At 42.6% G+C, this 19442-nt stretch overlaps 1 protein-coding gene across 2 annotated transcripts in view; it reads left to right on the top strand.

Annotated features, from left to right (window-relative positions):
• Positions 1 to 19442, top strand: part of ANKH (ANKH inorganic pyrophosphate transport regulator) — a 146384-nt gene that overhangs the window by 124550 nt on the left and 2392 nt on the right. For both annotated transcript variants that reach the window (XM_019541753.1, XM_019541759.1), the window contains 3 exons: positions 15173 to 15302; positions 16424 to 16547; positions 17233 to 17332. In XM_019541753.1, coding sequence (XP_019397298.1) covers positions 15173 to 15302; positions 16424 to 16547; positions 17233 to 17332 — 354 coding nt within the window. The remainder of the gene's footprint in view (positions 1 to 15172; positions 15303 to 16423; positions 16548 to 17232; positions 17333 to 19442) is intronic.

Raw genomic sequence — 19442 nt, 5'->3', positions numbered from 1 at the left:
AAGCCTATAAGCATGCTGCAGGTTTTTCCTCCCAAGGTGGAGAACCTTGCATTTTTCGGTGTTAAACACCATCAGGTTCTCATCCGCCCATTTCTTGAGCCTGTCAAGATCTGCCTGGATCACCCTCCTGTCCTCAGGTGTGGATGCTTTACCCCAGAATTTGGTGTTGTTGGCAAACTTGGCCAGCCGGCTTCTGACACCAATGTCTACATCATTGATGAAGATGTTAAAAAGTATAGGCCCTAAGACAGCCTTGAGGGACCCCACTGGTCACTGCACACCATGACGATTGACTTCTGTCAACCACCACCCTCTAGGTTCTGCCACAGAGCCAATTCCCCAGCCAGCAGATCGTGGTGAGGTTCAGGGTGCAGTTAGCCAGTTTTTCCAAGAGGTGATTATGGGATACCAGATGGAAGGCTTTTTTAAAGTCAAGATATACAACTTCAATCTCTTCCCCCTTGTCCAGGTGGTATGTCACCTGGTCATAAAAGGAAATGAGATTGGTCAAGCAAGACCTACCTGCAACAAACCCATGCTGGGTAACCCTCAGGATATTGCCATCAACTAGCCTGTATAGGATGGCCTCTTTGATAATCTTTTCCAAGACCTTCCTCAGGATAGAGGTCAGGCTGATGGGCCTGTAGTTTGCCAGATCTACTTTCCTCCCTTTCTTGAAGATAGGCATGACATTGGCCTTCTTCCAATCTTTGGGCACTTCACCAGAGCACCAGGAGTTCTCAAAGATCTGTGCCGGGGCTGAGCTATGATGCTAGCCAGCTCCTTGAGTACCCTTGGGTGTAAAAAGTGAGGGCCAGCTGACTTAAAGGTATCCAGCCTGTCAAGGTGTTCCTTCACTAGGTCAGCTTCAATGGAAGGTAAGGAATCTCCCTCACCCGGGCATCCCTGACCCACAGTGGGCAGGGGTGTCCCATGGGACAGGTGAAAAACTGACACAAAGTACCCATTTAGCAAGTTTGCTTTTTCATGGGCATCGGTTGTCAGTTGTCCCATCTGGTTTAGCAGGGGTCCAGTGTTGCCCTTGCTTTTCCTCTGGCTGCCCACATATCTAAAAAAGGCCTTTTTATTGCCTTTGATATTTGTAGCTAGCTGGAGTTTCATCGCAGCCTTGGCTTTCCTGGTTTGCTCTCTGCAGGTGTGGGCCAGAGCAGAGTATTTCTCCTTGGTGGTGGTTCCAGTCCTCCATCCTTTGTAGGTCTTCCTTTTAGGGTGCAGGAGGTCTGCTAGTTCCCTGGAGAGCCAAAGGGACTGCTGTGCCCTTTTGCTGCCTTTCCTTCGAGGCAGGATAGACTTTGCTCGCACATCTAGGATTGCTCCCTTGGGGCACAGCCACTCATCCTAAACTCCCCTCACCTTTGGGTTGTGGCCCTTTAGGGCCTCACTGACAAGCCTCCTTAGCTTGTCAAAGTCAGCTTTCCTGAAGTTGAGGACTTCTGTATTACTAACTGACTTGCCAGCTTTACAGTGGATGGTGAAGGTGATCAGCTTGTGGTCACTGTCACCCAGCTTCCCTTTGATCATTAGGTCGCTGATTAGGTCGTCCCCGGTTGCCAGTACCAGGTCCAGCAGCGCTTTACCTCTCATTGGCCTGTAGACTTCCTGCGTCAGATAGAGGTCATCCACTCACGAGAGAAAGGTTTGCAACTGCCTGGATTTGACTGAGCACTCCTCCCATGAGATGTCTGGGTAGTTGAAGTATCCCATGACAGCCATGCAGAGGGAACACGCAGCCTCAGCCAATTCCCTAGCAACTCCTGGTCAAGGTCTTGACCCTGGGTAGGGGGTCTGTAGTAGACTCCCACCATAGTATCCCCTGTGCCATGTTCCCGATGGATTTTAACCCAGAGGGTCTCAAGTCTTCCACCATGGGTGCCAATGTCAGCTTGTAGGGATGCGTAGCTTTCCTTGACATAGGGAGCTATACACCAGCCGCTTTTGTCCACTCGATCCCTCCTGTACAGGTTATAGCCGTCTATACCTGTAGCCTATTCGTGGGTGGAGTCCCACCAGGTCTCTGTTATCCCTATGACATCATAGTTATATGTGTTTAACAGGAGGACAAGTTCCTCCTGTTTATTCCCCAAGCTCTTGGCATTTGTGTATAGGCAGGCAAGTGTCCCCTTGGGGGCTCTTGCCTTGCCCACAGATTGTGCCAGGGCTGGGGCAGGCGTGGGCTCCCTTAAGTGCCTTGATCTGCTGGCTTTGCAAGGGTTGCTCAGCAGGCCAGCAGTGACAGTAGTCCCCACATTCCCTGGCGAGCTTAGTTTAAAGCCCAGTGGAACAGGTCAGCCAATCTAGCTGAGAAGAGCCTCCTCCCCAGCGGAGAGAGCTTATAGTCTTGGGCCTTTGAATTTGTTATCCAGTCATAACCTCAGCAATATATGGACCCCTGAGAGTGTAGGGTTGAGCTTTTGTATCATACAGGCTTTATCAATTGATGAGAAATCTATTTCCCCCTCAGATGTTTCCAGTACAGCAATCATAAAAGGTTTTTCTCAAAGTATTTAATACTCTATTTCTTCTTCACAAAGCCCTCCTTTCAGGGTAGTGCACAAAAATGCTCGCTTTCTCATCCTTACTCTGAGGCTGGAGAGGCTGTACAGTGCAGTGAGCTAGCTACTAAAGCAGCATGCAGGTTTCCCTACAGCACTAGGACTAGCTAGCAAGTTGATATTAAACAAGAGCTTTTCTCAGAATAGTACCAGAAGCCTCTCTGGGGTCTGACACTCCCATTCTGGTTTCAGATTTACTGGAGGTCGTCTTAAAATACGGTGCAAAACCTCCGTTCTGCCTGCCTGTCATCCTTTTTTGCATCACTGCTTGCCCTCATTACTTAATCAAGCTTTTCTTTAACAAACATAGGCATTTGGTGTTCTGACACTGAACGAATAGTCTATTTAGTTACTTTTCCCTGAACACTATGATCTCCTGGCACCCAAGGTGCACGACAATTGGCTTTTGGCTGAGCCTTTCCAATCTGTGCTTCTTTTCTTTTGTTGCATTGCTATTTAAAGTAAGTGGGCACAAGACTTCTTTTAGAGGGCACAAGCTGACTTTCTACATCTGCTGCTGCCCTTCTCATAACATCTTTGGACCCAATTATGCCTCAGATTAGCAAGTGCACATCCTGAAAAACTCAGTTGATTTGCATGAATGTAACTGTGGGAGCAGAATTAAGCCCTCCATGGTAGTGTTAAGAAACAGGAATGGATGGGAATCTATGATTGGGAGTACTGCCCTGTAAAGAGCTAGTTTAAAAAGTGAGCTTGTTCTTTTAACTTAGCAAGGAGATCCCTGTTATTCAAGTGAATGCTTCAGGCCTAAAGTCAAGCATAGCTTTACCCAGCTGGAAACTCTTGTTTCAACAGCACAGAGGATGCTGGTGGAAGAGGGACAATTCAAATGTATTTCTGAGAGCCCCTGCTCTGTCCACCATAAAAAATGCCCCCATTCTCTGAACATCTCAACCATAGCTTCTGCAAATAATTGGATGCTCTTCACATACTCTCAAACCTAAGAACCACACTTCAGACAGACTATGGTACTTCAAGGATACTTTCTCAAACTCTGGAGTGTGCCATTATCTTCCAGGTTGCTATTAAATCAAATTAAAGCTTGTCACAAGGCCAGAAGGCTAACCCGTGAGAACAGATTCTAACTTCAGATTTTCAAAAAGGCTTGCTTCAAACTTGGGTTTGTACTAGGGAACTTAGTCACTGGATCATGTACCTTTTTTATGATCTGCTTCCCCAAGTATTTTTCCTGCACTTCAGAAATGTTCCCCGCTTGGGAACATGCTAGTCTCTTCATGTATTTCCCCAGTTTGCTCCATTCTGCAATGTTAAGAGGTATTTTGGGTAGCTTAGTGTGCACCTTACTGGGTTAACCTAGCTGTCACCGAGTTCACTTGTGCCAAGAGTACTGGGCAGTCCTCAGTGACTTGAAACAACTTCATTTAAAACAGCTTAAAGCTGTAAATAATACCCACAATATTGTAAAAATTAATTCATACTTAACGTTTTCCCCTGTCCTGTGGACATGCTCTCCATGAATGAGGACTACAGGAAAGTAGCAGTAGCAGTTTTGGTAATGAATGAGTTGAAGGTACAAGAGGATAGTGTAGCTTCAGGTATTACTAATTAGAGTATTCTACTTAAGGAAAAAAACCTTAACTGTTTAAGACTGCTTCCTGATTTTCATGTCTTTCTATACCATAGCAAGTGTTAAGGGGTGAGTGGGGAAGGCAGTCATTTCAAGCTCTACGCTTGAAATGTATGATTTACTTGGGACTTAAAGGGATATTATAGATTTAGCTGTTGTGAGCCATAAATATACCAATAAAAACTTTAAGTCCATTTTACCTTCTAAGGAGGTGCAGGACAATCGGCTTTTGGCAGTGAAGGAATATTTATATAGAGAGTGGCTTCACTGACCTCTGAAATGTGCCTAATGGCAAACAGAGCTCAGTCACTACCACACACATTCAGATACTATCAACTTCTGCTTCACTTCAGCTCAAGCTGACACACTGCAAGAGCATTGCTTCCTTAGTTGCTCTTCCCACCCCCAGACACACACGCACAGCATTCCTGCTCCAATGCTCTGTTTACTCAATCCAAAGTGGCTGCTTGCTTACTCACTCCAGAGATGTTTCATTTATAGTTGAACTGAGCAAATTCTGCTGTTTCCAAGTTACTGGTTCTGTAACATTAATTTACCTGTTAGTGGGCACTGAGGACTGCTCCATTTCCAGTGGTATCTTATGGTTCTGTCTAGTTATTAGAACTGGAGTTTATAAGGAATACCACACTCATGGCAGCCTCCCATTTCTCCAATGTCCACATATATTCTGTAGGATTATAGATATGTATAGCAAGCCTGATATTTCCAGGTTATTTTGTGCTGCTGAAAGAGGAATGTAAGCCAAGGGAAAACAAGAGAATTGTTTCAAGCTCTGTAGTAAAACTTATTGCTGTCTTGCTAAGCATACATAACTTTAATTTTAAAGGGAGTTACGTCTATGTACTGAAACCTCTCCAGGCAGTCATTCCTATTTCACAAAATGCTTAACTTTATAAGACAGCAAAAGAGAAGTTCTTAAAAATGAGAGATTATAACAGCAAGCTAAGAAAACAGCTAGATTCTCTTTTGTTCAGATATCTCCCATCTAATTAAACACAGGTTGCAGCACTGTAGTTTATTGCAGCATATATTGTCTCTTGCTGTTTGCCAGCTGGTTAGTACCTAGAAACAGAATCCCTGTTAGCCAGTGCACCTCAGTTGCAGAGTAGAGATACCTAACTAGCCAAGCAGGATGCAGCATATAGCACACAGTCCTACGGAGACAATGCCTGTGGAGACACAACATCTTATTGAAAACTGCAGTCTGAGGGGCTGCAGTTTTCAGTTCAGACTGGTCAGGAGACTAAACTGTGTCCTTGAGCAACTCCCCTTATGCAAATGGAGATACAGAGGTGAACCTTAGAATATGATTTGTCCCACAAACATATTAAAAAATAGTCCTTTGATTTAAGGAAAAAAAGTGATTATATTGATTTTCCTCCCTCCAAAGAAAAACTCAGGACCCACTCTCATGGTGTACCCTTAGCTATCAAAGGAATGCAAGAATACTTGAAAATATAGGGTAATGACGAATATTGTCATATTGATGTATTACATTAACTAGTAAGTATCAACACATTGTGATAGGGAGTGATAGGCTGCAGTCAGACCTAGACAGGTTACAGGGGTGGGCGGATGAGAACAGGATGGGTTTCAACGCTGACAAATGCAAAGTGATGCACCTGGGGAGGAAGAACCAGCAGCATACCTACAGGCTGGGGAACTCCCTTCTTGACAGTGCAGAGGCAGAAAAGCATCTTGGAGACATTATTGATGCCAAAATGAACATGGGCTGACAGTGTGGGGACACAGACAAGAAGGCCAACCATACCTTGTCATGCATCCACAGATGCATCTCAAGCAAGTCCAAAGAGGTTATCTTCCCCCTCAGGCTGCAGCTGGAGTACTGCATCCAGTTCTGGGCGCTGCACTTCAGGAGGGATGTGGACAACATGGAGATGGTCCAGAGGAGGGCCACTCGCATGATCAGGGGGCAGCAGGGCAGGCCCTACTAGGAGAGGCTACAGGACCTGAACGTGTTCAGCCTCCACAAGAGAAGGCTGAGGGGGGATCTAGTGGCCTGTTGCAAACTAGTCAGAGAGGACCAGCAGGCATTGGGGGAGTCCCTGTTCCCCTGAGCACTACTAGGAGTAACTAGAAATAACAGTCACAAGCTGACAGAGGAGAGATTCAGACTGGACATCAGGAGGCGCGACTTCACGGTCAGGGCGGCTAGGATCTAGAACCATCTTCCAAGCAAAGTGGTGCTGGCTCCTACCCTGGGGGTCTTTAAGAGGAGGCTAGATGAATACCTTGCTGGGGTCGTTTGACGCCAGTACTCTTTACTACCATGGCAGGGGGTCGGTCTTGATGATCTGCTCAGGTCCCTTCCAACCCAATCAACTATGAAACTATGAAACATTTCAGTGATGGCTATCCAGGCACATAGCAATCTATGCACTGGTCAGGTTGAGTAAGGACTGACACTGAGTGATATCAGACACTGACTTTTAAGTAATGGCAGACCCAGTGGACCCTGCAAGGAAGAGAGGCCTAGTCTTCTACCTGCTTTGTCCTTGCCAAACAAGCAATGCCCTCATTCAGCTGGCTTCTGAGAAGCAGCAGGAGGGAGGAACAGAAAAGCAGAAGATTCAGTCTCTCAGCGGTGCCCCCTGCTGTCAAGAAAGGGCTTTTGCAAAAGACAGCTATTCAGTTACTGCAGCCTGGCTGGGTTTGGGGACACAACACTTTAAACCAAAACCAGGCCTAACATAGGTTTCAGCTGTGTGGATTGATTAAAAAGCTATTTACAACATTTTTAGGACTGACTGGCCATCGTTTGATGCCTCAATTTTTTACACCCAATTTAACATTTTAAAGAAATCCAACGTTCAAGAAATGCTGGACACTGAATCCCCAGCATTACAGCCTTAGTAAAATGACTGAAAATGGGTAGCCAAAGAGTGAGGCATTCAAAAACCACTTATCAGTTTCAGGCATATATTTGCTTGCTATTGTAGTCCTGTGGGGAGCAAAAAGGAATGCAAGTATGTTAGGTGGAAGCTATGGTGAAAATGAGGGGCAGAAAAGTATAGAAAGGATATTTGAGCCACACACAGGCTACCTGTGCCACTTGTGGCACTAATGCCATAGGTTGGCCACTCCTGAGCTAGTAGGTATCATCATAAAATATTTCATACAAGCAAATTACTTCAGAAAGAAAGTTGATCAGATTCAGTGCCTTTCGGCTAATCTTTGGTGTTCTTGAATAACAAGGAGAGCAGGCAAATCTTGAGAAATCACTCATTCTAAATATTCAAGAACAAAGGTAATGTCTTTTAAATGACAACAATGCATTTGACATTCTGAAATGTTTGGATTATAATAAACATGACCTGGAACATTAGCCAGTTTTGTAACGTTATAGCTTCGGCCTGCTATTTTACAACTACTGTGTTAGTACTTAACTGCTGAGGAATTATTTGAAAGTAAACTTTCTTCGAAGGGAATGCACTGTCATGCTATGAGAGCAAAGCTTTTGTTGTTTGGTTTTAAAAAGGTTTTAAGGTTGACTAACAGAAATGTGATGTCCTATCTAGTTGGATTAATGCAAGTTTCATTGGATTTAGTTCAGGGCTTCAGGGTAGAGGAATAAGTGATATGTTCTAGAAAAAAGCCTGTCTTTATCACACTATCTCCATCAGTCTGTTCCCCAAAAATGACATGATTCAAACTTTCCAGTTCTTCATCCACCATGTTTTTGATTAGTCTAAGGCACTGGTTCTTTCTGCAGTAACCTTAGGACAAACTCTCACCATGGGAAAGATTTTTCCTAATAGTCTATGTTTTTCTGTTCACTGTTTGAAGAGAATTACATCTCATTAAGCAGCTCCTCTCCTCACAATGAAGTACTGAAAATCTTCAAACTCTAGATAGCCACATACATTTTATCTCATGTTTTGTATGCATCCACCCATTTCTGATACTACTTTCCACTGATGTCTTTCATTGCCTGCTCCTAGAACCATAGACAGAGTTCTGGGATGGGAGGCCTGGCCATGTTAGGACTGGGTGACAAGAACAGTAGAGTTGTATTAATGCGTTAGAGCTCAGGCTCTGTCCATTCTCCACTCCCCACAGCAGAAGGCTTTTTCTCACAAGTTTAAAGCAGATGACAGATGGGAAGGGTGCATGGGATATATGCTCTGCTGCCATTACTTAAAAGTAACATCTAGTGAGATGTCAGGGGAAAGGAATTTCAAGTGCTAATGAATGCACAGTAATATACTCCACTTGGTGTTCAAGTTTGACATGTTCCCTTTACTTTGCTTTTTTTCTTCCTAATAAATTATTCTCTATTATTTAGTCCTTTATAAGCTACAACTAGGCTTTCTCCAAGTCATGGATCTGTGACAAAACCTGATAGATAAGAGTCAAAGGGGATATTCTGGAGAAAGAAATCAGAATCCATAAGGAAGTCACAGATATGGAATGTTTACTTCAGCCAACCTGTAACGGGCTGTGCGAAACGGCAGCATTCCATTTCGACCATGTTTTGACATTTTGACAGAACAGCATTTGTTTTGAATTTTGTTTCAATTCAAAACACCTGTTCTGCTTTGTTCCGTTGAAACAGGGTTGAAATGGCAAAATTGTTTTGCTGTTTCACCCATAGGATATAAAGGAGAAGGACAAAATAGCCTATAGCTTTGTCATTTCTGGCTTGATTTGAATTAAGCATGCAGGAAGAGTAACCCCTGTGGAGGCCACAAATCCTGCCAAGTTTCAAGGAGTGAGGTGCAGGGGTTTGGGGGAAACTACACCCCAAATTCTTGAAAGCAAAACTCAGGTCACATGTACATGTTAAGTCACAGTGGGGTCAAATTGCAGGCCTGCTAGCCCCTGCAGAGGCCATGAAGTCTGCCAACTTTCAAGGAGATAGGTACAGGGGCTTCTGGGTTCTGGGGCCCTGTGCCTCTAGCTGCTGACAGGCAAAACTCGTGTCATGGGTGCTTGTGCAACTGTGTCTGTCTTGGGACAGAAGCAGTTACTGGCTCTGTATTGATTCTTTCCTCTCCTTAGTCTGTGGTTTTGTACATGTTAATCCTCACTCATTAAATCATTATCCTCACTAGCTACTGTGTATTGAGCTGGTCCCTGAGTAAATCATGATTGATTGCATAACACAGTAGCTAGCTAGCATAAGTACCATGTCTCCAGCAGTGTCAAGCAGCCAGAGGAAGAGTGCAAGAAACATAGCATGTGGAGAGTGTGCCTATAAGCAGTACCTATAAGATTAAATACTAGAAATTCTTGAAAACCTGTGGACTCTCATGAGGAATCTGAAACAAAATCTTAGCAACATTTTCTAACATGAGTGGCTGAGTTCCAGATCAAATGCATAAAATACATGTAAAAGAAGGGGTTATGTAGAAATCTGACTAAGAACTTACAGTTTGAGACTTGACATGTTCAAACAGAAGTCTTGCTTGAAATAGAGCATTCCTTTGGGCTTTCTTGCAGTCAAGGTCTCTGCCACATCATGCCAGGATACAAAGTTTCTGAATTCACTCTTCTAGAAAAGCAAAAGCACCATATGAAAGAATGCAGTAAGTACTTTATTGATTAAAGCTCCTTTCTCTTTTTAGCAATACACCAAATTAGCAATAGGTAAGCAATAGGGCACTGCGCAGCTTCAGGTACTGATTCAGTTCAGAGGAGATTCAGCCCAATTTGGCAGCCAAATCTGAATCAAATCACGAGACCAATAAAAAGGTCTGAATCAATTCAAAGCTCTTTGAATCAATTCGGAAAAGATTCAGACAACTTCAGAGATTCGGGCAGTCCCCGTTCGCTGCCACAGGGAGCTGGACCCAGACCTCTATGCTGGTAAGTAGGGGGTGGAGGGGCTGGAAGAGTGGGGAGTGGACCATGGGGGACCCCTGCCAGGCCCCATCCCCTGCTTGCTCCCACAGCCTCCCTGAGTACCCCTCGACCCCCACCCGCTCTTCCAGCCCCCTCCATGGCTGCCCCGCCTGGCCCCAGGTCGTGGTTCTTTAAAAAAAAAAAAGCCCTGCACTCACCAGCTGCTGCAGCAGCCTCAGGGCTTCTCGGAGCTTGTTGCAGAGCCCCCATGCAGCACAGGGCAGTGGGAGGCATCAGGGATCACCCCCTGCCTAGGAGGAGCTGGTGAGTGTGGGGCTTTTTTTTTTTTTTTTTTTTTAAAGAGCAGGCCCTGGGGCCAGGTGGGGCCCCCATGGGGGGGTGCTGGGAGAGCAGGCGGGGGATGGGGGCTCCTGGAAGAGCCCCCCACACAGCATGATGCAGCAGGGATTGCCCTCCCCCACCTGGCAGCATCTGGTGAGGCCAGGCTTTTTTTTTTTTTTAAGAGCTAGGATACTGGGGCTAGGCAGGGCAGCCATTGACGGGGCTAGGAGAGCAAGTGGGGGATGGGGCCTGTTTGATTCAGGGATTCATCAAATTAGGCAGCAGCTAAAGATCTCTATTAGAGAGGTCCAACAATAGTTGCTATTATAACCCAGCAGCAGCAGCATGGTCTGGAGAAGAAAGCAACACAGCAGCCCCATGACCTGTTCTGCATCAAGGGAACGATTACCTTTCATTTATCCCCTTCCCAGTGCCTGGTGGTTACTCTAATTTGGAGCAAGAAAAGCAGCAAAAATTCACTCTAAAAATACAACAGACCTCTGCCTGTCACTAAAACTGATTAGTTCATTCTAATTCCTTCTTCTTTCCTGCTAATGAGAGTCATAACTAATTATTTCAGTGCCCTGGATGGAGTTATTGTGTGGAATGGGGGATGGGGAGAATTCTGAGCAAGTCTTACCTTATCCAGAGACTCAGCTGCTGGTAATGAGCACAGGGTCATCACGCTCTGATTCCAGCAGCTGACCCAGCAAGGGCTCAGGGCTGCTATTGCTATGCAGACTCCCTGCACAATAGTTTCAGCAACCTCTGTGGCACCCAGTCTGGTGCCTCCCTCTAAATCTTTACCCAGGGTGAGTCCCCCGTTATCCAACTCTGTGCTACTGTTTCCATTTCTCGTCCTGGGTGTCCGTTTCCCAACACATAGATATAGACAAGCCAAATTCTTCTTTCCCTCCAAAATAGTTTTTTATTGCTAATGAAAAACACCATCACGCTTGTCACCCAGACTTGCACAATCTGTGTTATGTTCCACTGTCCTGTTTTTCCTCCATTTCTTATTTAGCCATCACCTTTGTTCTAACACCCCATATAAATGACTTAAAAACACTTACGGCCACTCCCCCCTCCTCTATTACTCCGTATTTAAGAAGATAGCTTTCTTATCTCCTCTCCAGGAGAAACCAAACTACATTATACCAGCCTTAATTGATACAAGCCTTTTGTATAATGAGTAGGCCTATGCAAAGTGGCTAGCATTCGTTTCGGATTCGGCCAATTTGGGGGGCAGTGATTTGATTTGGTAAGTCAAATTACTGTCCCGATTTGATACAGCTGAATCTCCAAATCAGCCAGGCCCATCCCCTGCCTGCTCTTTTAAAAAAATAATAATAGTTTTTACCAGCTTGGAGTTGACTGCAGCTCCATGCTGCCTGAATCATCAAAGCTCTCCGAATATTTTCTGAAGTTTCGGAGAGCTGTGAATCGATTTGGACCTTTAAATTGGTCCCCTCATTGGATTTGGATTTGGAGATTTGGCCACTGAATCGGGCCGAATCTCCTCCAAATCGAATCACCACCCAAAGCTTTGCACAGCCCTAATAATGAGTATTCCAAATTATGCTGCAGTCCTACTGTAAGACAGCAAACTAAGGCCTTTTCCAATGCTAGAACTCCACAGGCAATGGACCTGACTTTTGAAGTACTCAGTGTTCAGCCTTAGCAAGGTTCACTCTTTACCTATCCACTTACAGCATCCCTTCAGCAGAGACAGGTCAGACTGAATGGCTGGCAGCATGTGAAACCACCTGACTAAAAAGTCACTTGGACTTCAATGCAGGCTGTATAGGGGTTCCAGGGTGTGTTGTCTGGTTGCTTTCCCATGCAGAAGCCCATACTTCTATAACAGAGATAGGCAACCCCTAGCGTAGGTGTCAGAGTATGGTACACAAAGATATTTTGCTTGGCATGTGTGCCTCTAAGCAGACTGCAGGGAAGGTACCAGTTCTATGCTACCACAAAAAGGATTGGACCCCTTGCAGCTCCCACAACCATCTGCTCCGGCATACCAACATCTTACAAGTTGAGGTTACACAGGTTTTTGGCACTCTGCCCAAAAACGTTGCTACCTCTGTTGTATACCTTTTACTGCTGTTGCTATCTGTGCTACCTGCATAAAAACTTGTGTGTAAGGTCTGCCCAGGCTATAATCATACCTTCATTTGCAGTGTAGATGTAGTCAAAGAGACATGCATTGAAAACCAGAAGTTAACAAGTTCCATTTTAGAAAGGAAATGTTAAGATATGTAATGATAAAAATGCCCAAAGGAATGCTTGTCCAGCAGAAGGGCCTATCCCTGTCCAGCAGAAGGGCCTATCCTTTCTTGTATGTACCACATGCTTGCTCTCTTAGAACAGACAACATCTTCTATTGTGGTATTTTTTTCCTTTCCCACTAATCTCACAGCCAGTGCCTCCTTTGACAACAGTCTAACCTTTATGAAGTAAAGAGCAACTGTTATTACAAAGGTTTTAGGCTTCACCCTATGCCTTAGTAGAACCAGCTGATCGTTAGGCATCCCTCCTTCCATTTTGTTGGAAGAGTCTCTTTGAATCAACTCTCTGTGGTTTCCTCTCTATGTCCCATCCTCCCCTTCCCCCAGGGGCAAACCTCCACCAAACCATGTCTTGAGTCCATCACTGGAATAAGGCTAAAACTTTTCAGAAAACAAATACAGTTTATAAGTATTGTGGAAAAGAAGAATCGGACCCATTCTGCTCCTGGGGCCCAAACAAATAAGCAATCCTACTTAGGAAGGCAATTCCACTTGGTCACAAAGCACTGACTTTCTTCCTGAGACTCTTTTTATATTGGCAGTGAAAATCTACTCTGTTACAGAAGGACACAGGGAGGTGATATTTGCAATAGCTCGCACTAGAGCAGAATGTAATTGTTAAGATTAGAACCAGAAGATTCAAGTGGATTTGGTTACTATGGCAGTAAAATCAGATCTCATTGGCCAAGTCAATGGAGAATCTCTGCACATTGAATCAATCTACCATTGCAAATCCACTTAATAAGAAGTAATATAGCATACCTACATAATTATAGCTTGTATTGAACAATATCTTGAGATAAAGCCCCTTAATCAGCACCATTCAGAGCACTTTAATCTAGAGGTGATTGTATGTGTCTATTTACCATGTAAGCTCCACAAGGGTGGAACTGTTTTCCATATTCTGCACATCTCCAGGCACACCCTGGGATATAATAAATAATAACAACATACCATTTTTATTCCTAAGAACCCAGGAATCTCCAAGTATAGGACATTACGCATTAAGAATTCAAGCTTCTCTAACACTTTGCAGTGTCAGTTCCTGATTCTGCAAATATTTTAGCACAGGATTAACTTGAATGTGGTGAACATCCCATTTAACTTTTCTGCTGTAATTTCAGTTGAACAAGTCACAGTGGTAACATTAGGCATATGCAAAGGTGTTTTCAGGGTGAGAGTCACAGTTGTGAATCTGCTTTATTAAAGTAATTAACTTCAGTGGGAGCAGGAGTGGATCCTGAAAGTAATTCCGGAACTAAAGAAATGATTTCTGCCTCTAAGCCATATTAGGATGTAGTTGAGAACAAATTGTTCTCTGATGTATAATAGCATGTACTTTGTACTTTGAACGTGCAAGTGCTGCTCTCCAACATAATGTGCAACAATTTGTATCAAGCTCGCAGGAACAGTATTTATTGTTGTGTATGGAAGAGTAGCTTAAAGGGATGGGTAGGTTAAAGACAATATTTTCCATTCTTTTTTGCCAAATCAGTGGAAAAATTTCTTCTTTGATATACAAGTGTTTGAGTTCTTGTACCAAGTCACTGCAATTAAATTAATCAGCTACATCTGACTACATGGAAAGCATATTCCAAAAAACTGAAAAAACATGAGAGAAAAAAAGCCCTATTTCATTTAGAGTAGCCATTTCTCTTCACATTTTAGGCAATTAAGCTACTGTATTTTTCAGTACATAAAAGTAAGTGGAATTTGCCTAACAGGATGTGCTTATAAACTGAAAGGTTACATTGTTATTACAGTTTTATATCATCCCCAAATTTCAGGCACTTGTAAAAAGCCTGTTCTCTATAACCAGGAAAGTGGACAAATTGTTCGCCCTAAGCATTTATGATTAAAAATATTTACCCCCCCCAAATTACTTGAAATTATTTCAAATTTCTGTTATTTCAAGCTTCACATATTTTCCTTTTTTGCCTTGCAATAAAATTACTATCATTTTGAAAAGGACATTTTAGATAAGTGATACCAGTTTGACTTCCATTACCTGGCTAGGTTCTATACAGTTTATTCTTCATTTCTGAAATAGTGAGGGCATCTTCTTGGTGACCAGCTAGTTGTCTCTAAGGCTAAAGCTTGCGTGTGCCTGCATACTGGCTAGAGCACAGGAAGAGAAAGTGGGCTGAAGAAAAGTGTATTTAATTAAAGACCTCTCTGAAACAGCACATAATCAGTAATGTGGCTGGGAGTGACTGGGGCACTAGTCCTGGTGCCAATTCAGAGAGGGCACCAGAATGGCAGCCCCCAAAGAACCTAAGCTGCCACCACACCCCATTTATTTTGCAACACTGTCTTTCAAGGATGGGGGGAAGGTTGTTTACAACATATTGTAATATCTGTGGATGCTAGAGATTCCTGAATGCTGTGGCACTGTACCTATCCCCAGCCCCAATTCAAGACAGGAAGTACCTGTATGCGAGGCCAAGACCAGGCACTTCAGAATACCTGTTCCTATCTCTTTCCTGTCCTCCTCTTTTCAACACTGTTCTTGTGGTTTTCTTCCCCAGCTCTGTTTTGTGATGTTTTGGACACCAAATGTATCAGAGAAGATTTTGGTTGACATCATTGGTGTGGACTTTGCCTTTGCAGAGCTCTGTGTTGTTCCTTTGCGCATCTTCTCCTTCTTCCCAGTTCCAGGTAAAAACAAAGCAGCAAATTGCTCATTCCTCCCTGGGCAGGTTTTAAAGACACAAGTGGCCAAATGCAGACCCTAAGTAAAGTGACAAAGTTAATATAGGTTTGAGATTTTGTGCCCTACCCCACCCCCAAATTGGATTTAGCTCAGTACAGGTATTATAGTAGGGGGAGTCTGTCACTAGGCTAAAATACATTTGGCATGCCTGCATTTCTTAATTTACCTTCAAGAGGAAAACCAAAAGCTAAAGCATATCTTTTCTAGATGATAGAGAATGCAAATGTAATAAAACTAGTCACAGTGCACAAGTATTATGTTTCTGCCAAGATCATAAGGAACTGCATGGTTGTACATCTTAAAAAAATATATAATGTTAACAAGACAGCATTAACATTCCCCTCTAATCAAATCTGAGTAAGATTTAAAGATACTGATAATATATCAATGGGAAAGAATATTAAATGCAGATACCTCCTTCACATTATATGGAAGTTTATTACAGTTCTAGCCAGAATGTTCCCCTTTAGCATTGAAATGCTTTCATGTAAGTATTATAACCCACAGGAGCTACTGCTACATGATATAATATGTACTGTAGGCACAATATATAACAGCACAGCTTCATAAGGATTGTAATCTTCAAATCTAAAGTGGTATTTTTGAGACCTAACCCAAATTAGTATCTTTTCTAACAAACATGGATAGGAGTTATGCATTTATGCCAAAAGTAAAATAAACTTGCTGCACAAAAGATGTAGTGAAGCTTTATTTTTATTCTTATGGTCATATACATTTATATTTTACTTTTCTTTCTATTCTGTTTTAAAACATTTATAATAGGACAGTTTCCCACTGAAGGAAGCTTGCTGAGGTTATGACTCCTTTTTTGTATGTTTACAAGCGCCAAAGCATACTGAACTCCCAGTCAGCTTCCCTATTTAGTGACTTTGTTTTGTTTTTTAAACAGCTTCTACCATGTGTATATTTTTTATCTTAAATTAGATTAAATACCATCAATATGGTTAAAATAAAAGTCGCACTCACTTTTTCTCCTTCTCTTTGTGATATGACTGGCATTTCCTCCTACATATTTTTTATCATTCTTTCCTCCCTTTCTTTATAGTGACAGTTAGAGCACATTTGACAGGTTGGCTGATGACACTAAAGAAGACATTTGTACTGGCACCCAGCTCAGTTCTGCGGATTATCGTCCTCATCACTAGTCTCATTGTTCTGCCTTACTTGGGGTAAATGACTCTTCCCCGTAGATCTTGTGACTCACTATCTTACTCCCCACTCTGCTTTCATTAAAGAGGCACACTATTTAACTCTTAACATGTTCTCTAAAGAGAGCAGAAAGTAAAAGTAAGGTAGTTTTAGTCCCTCATAAACACTCACTTACAAATATATAGATACAAATCTATCACTAGCCAGACATTTACCAACTGGCCCATGGGGAAGATTCTACAAATGTACTAATGGAAACATACTGGGCTTCAGGTGAGGTTACTTTTATGAAAACCCATGAAATAAATATAAGAGGGAACATCACCTTCTCTGCAGGCTTGAAAAAAACCCCATCATATCCATCATTCTTTAGCAGGGCTGTAATACTGCTTAAAATCCCATATTCAACCTATCTTAGCAGAGAATCTGATCTATAATGGGTTTTCCTCTTGTTTTCACTGAACAGAAAAATTATGTAAGCCTATTCAGGAAGCAAAGTAGGACTATTAAATATAAATTATTCTCACTACCTGTGCCTAGATTTTTGGCCTAGCACTGTAATATACCAGCTACGTTACATTAATATAGTATTTGTTCATGAAAAGTTATATATTAGTTACATATTTTATTGCCACTAAAATTTTCTATCTTTACATGTATACTTTTTAAAAGACCATAAACTTACTCTTTTTTTGATATCTTCAGGGTCCACGGAGCCACCCTAGGAGTTGGGTCACTTCTAGCTGGTTTTGTAGGAGAATCTACCATGGTTGCAATAGCAGCTTGCTATGTCTATAGAAAACAGGTAAGAGCCTGCATCTGGAGAATTTAGGGAAGTCAAACTTCCTGCCTGTAAGGGATGATGAATTCTGTTAAATGTATGTAGGTGTAGCTACCATTGTTGAAGATGGACACAGGCTGATGGCTTTATTTCTAATATAGAGTAAAATATTGAGTGGAAGGATTTTTTTCTCCACTGAGAAGAAAACACATGCAAATTATGGAGTAGAACTTGCCAAGATTTAAATAAGTGAGAAACTTTACACAAGTGAATACTCCTGTATATCTCAGTGGCCACAGTCCAGCTTGCACAAATTCTTACTTTAGCTAGCCAACTCATTTAACAAATTCTCACATGAATCCTATTAAGCATGTGTATAAATGTTTTGTGGTGCCAGGACCAATCAGGGAGCTCCATAGTTGTGCCTTTACAGCAGTGATTCTCAACCAGGGTGCCACTGTTAAGACCTTGTTAAATATTAATTTTAGGAAGCTCCTGGAGCTTGGTTCCTGCCCCCCTGCAGCTCATCTCTTGCACACCCCCACCTAGAACAAGCATAGAACCCTGTCCTGGCTCACCAGCGGCAGTGGCAACTCATAGCTATAGCTCCTAGTCAGGCCCCTGCTTACCAGCCCTCTAGTGGCAAATCACAGCTGTGCAGGTGGGGGACAGTCAGAGAAGGTTTTTAGTCTTAAGGTGTGACTGCTCCAAGCTCAAGCTAATATTAACACTGATCGACATTTGAGCTGCTCGAAGTGCAATGTGTAACAAGGCTCTTAGTTTATAAAAAAGATTCACAAGATAAACCCAGAGATTTCAAATAGGAATGCATAGTTGTGTTCTTCTGAGTTCTTTAAACAGAAAAACTGCTTTAATGATTTTCAGTAGGCAAAAGTAAGTGCTGGCATTTTCCAAAGGGCACATCAAGTCTATGCCAGGGTGCCTCAAATCTAAAAAGGTTGAGAACCAATTCTTTACAGGGTATTGCACACAGCTGGAATAAGTAGCGTAACTAAAGTAGGGCAACCAAGGCAGCCTCTTGCAGGGAAGTGGGGAAGACGGGGAAGGCAGAAAAAAAAGCACACCGTCACCTGCAGCCACGTGATCATGCCAGCAGTACAACATGAGTCAGAAGTTGCTGCTGTTCTCCCAAGTGTCACACCTGTTGCGTTGTTATACCTTAGACTCCAATAAAATTAGCAAAGCATTGACCGTGAAATTATTTAGCAAGTTCTAGGTGGGGAGAAGGTGGAGAATGTTTGTTTGTTTCATTAATATTTCCACTAGAGGCCAAAATCAAGAACCCCTGAAAATTTCTATCATGCTTACTTCTATTAAGAGGTTATGAAAACAGAATTTAAAGACTTCAAACTACATTTATATTGATAGAGGTTAAGAATAGTGTTGATGTGTATCATCAGAGCAGGAAGACGTTCACAACTCAAGCCACGCAGTGCTAGATTCAGAAGTAAACAAAAAACCTTTTTCTCTGTAGTTGTTGGCTTGTCACCTTTTTCTTGATCCCATAAACAACAAAAATAGAATTTTAGATCCCAGGCAGTTGTTATTCTTGGCTTGCAGTTTCACGAGACATTTTTGTTTAGACTAACCTCTTTATTGTTGCATGGACTAATTATCATTTCTCCTAGCATATTTTTGGCCTCCACAGCTTTCTTCTTAGGTGTTTTATTTTTTGTAGCTTAATGCAGCAGTAACAACTGATTGCATTTCCCTTGCAGGACTGATATAGTACTGCTACAAGTGCTGTGAATATGAAACTATCTTTTCCCAAGCTAGCAAGGAATTGGCATAACAGTAGTTGCATATACCAGTTTATTTTCAGCTAAAAGATTAAATACATGGAGAAAATGTGTGAGAGCTGCAAACTAGTATTATATACACAGCCCAGTAATCTTGAATCACTTGTATGCCAAAGTTCAGCTGAATCAATAAAGCCAGTGGGTTTTTTGTCCACTTAGAAAGTGTTTTCTGTAAGAATAGGTCAGCCTGCTGAACAACAGATAATAGGACACAGATGCTTCATCTTGTTTGGTACTGGAGCTAAGAGCTTCTTAGCTAAGACAATCTGGATGAATCATGTGACTGTCTGGAAAGCTTTCCTTCTTTCTTCTGG

The sequence above is a fragment of the Crocodylus porosus genome, unplaced genomic scaffold (genome assembly GCF_001723895.1).
Source record: "Crocodylus porosus isolate Cpor-Errol unplaced genomic scaffold, CroPor_comp1, whole genome shotgun sequence".
NCBI classification, from domain to species: Eukaryota; Metazoa; Chordata; order Crocodylia; family Crocodylidae; genus Crocodylus; species Crocodylus porosus.
The sequence above is the reverse complement of the archived record's forward strand: the minus strand, read 5'-3'. Positions and strand labels throughout refer to the sequence as shown.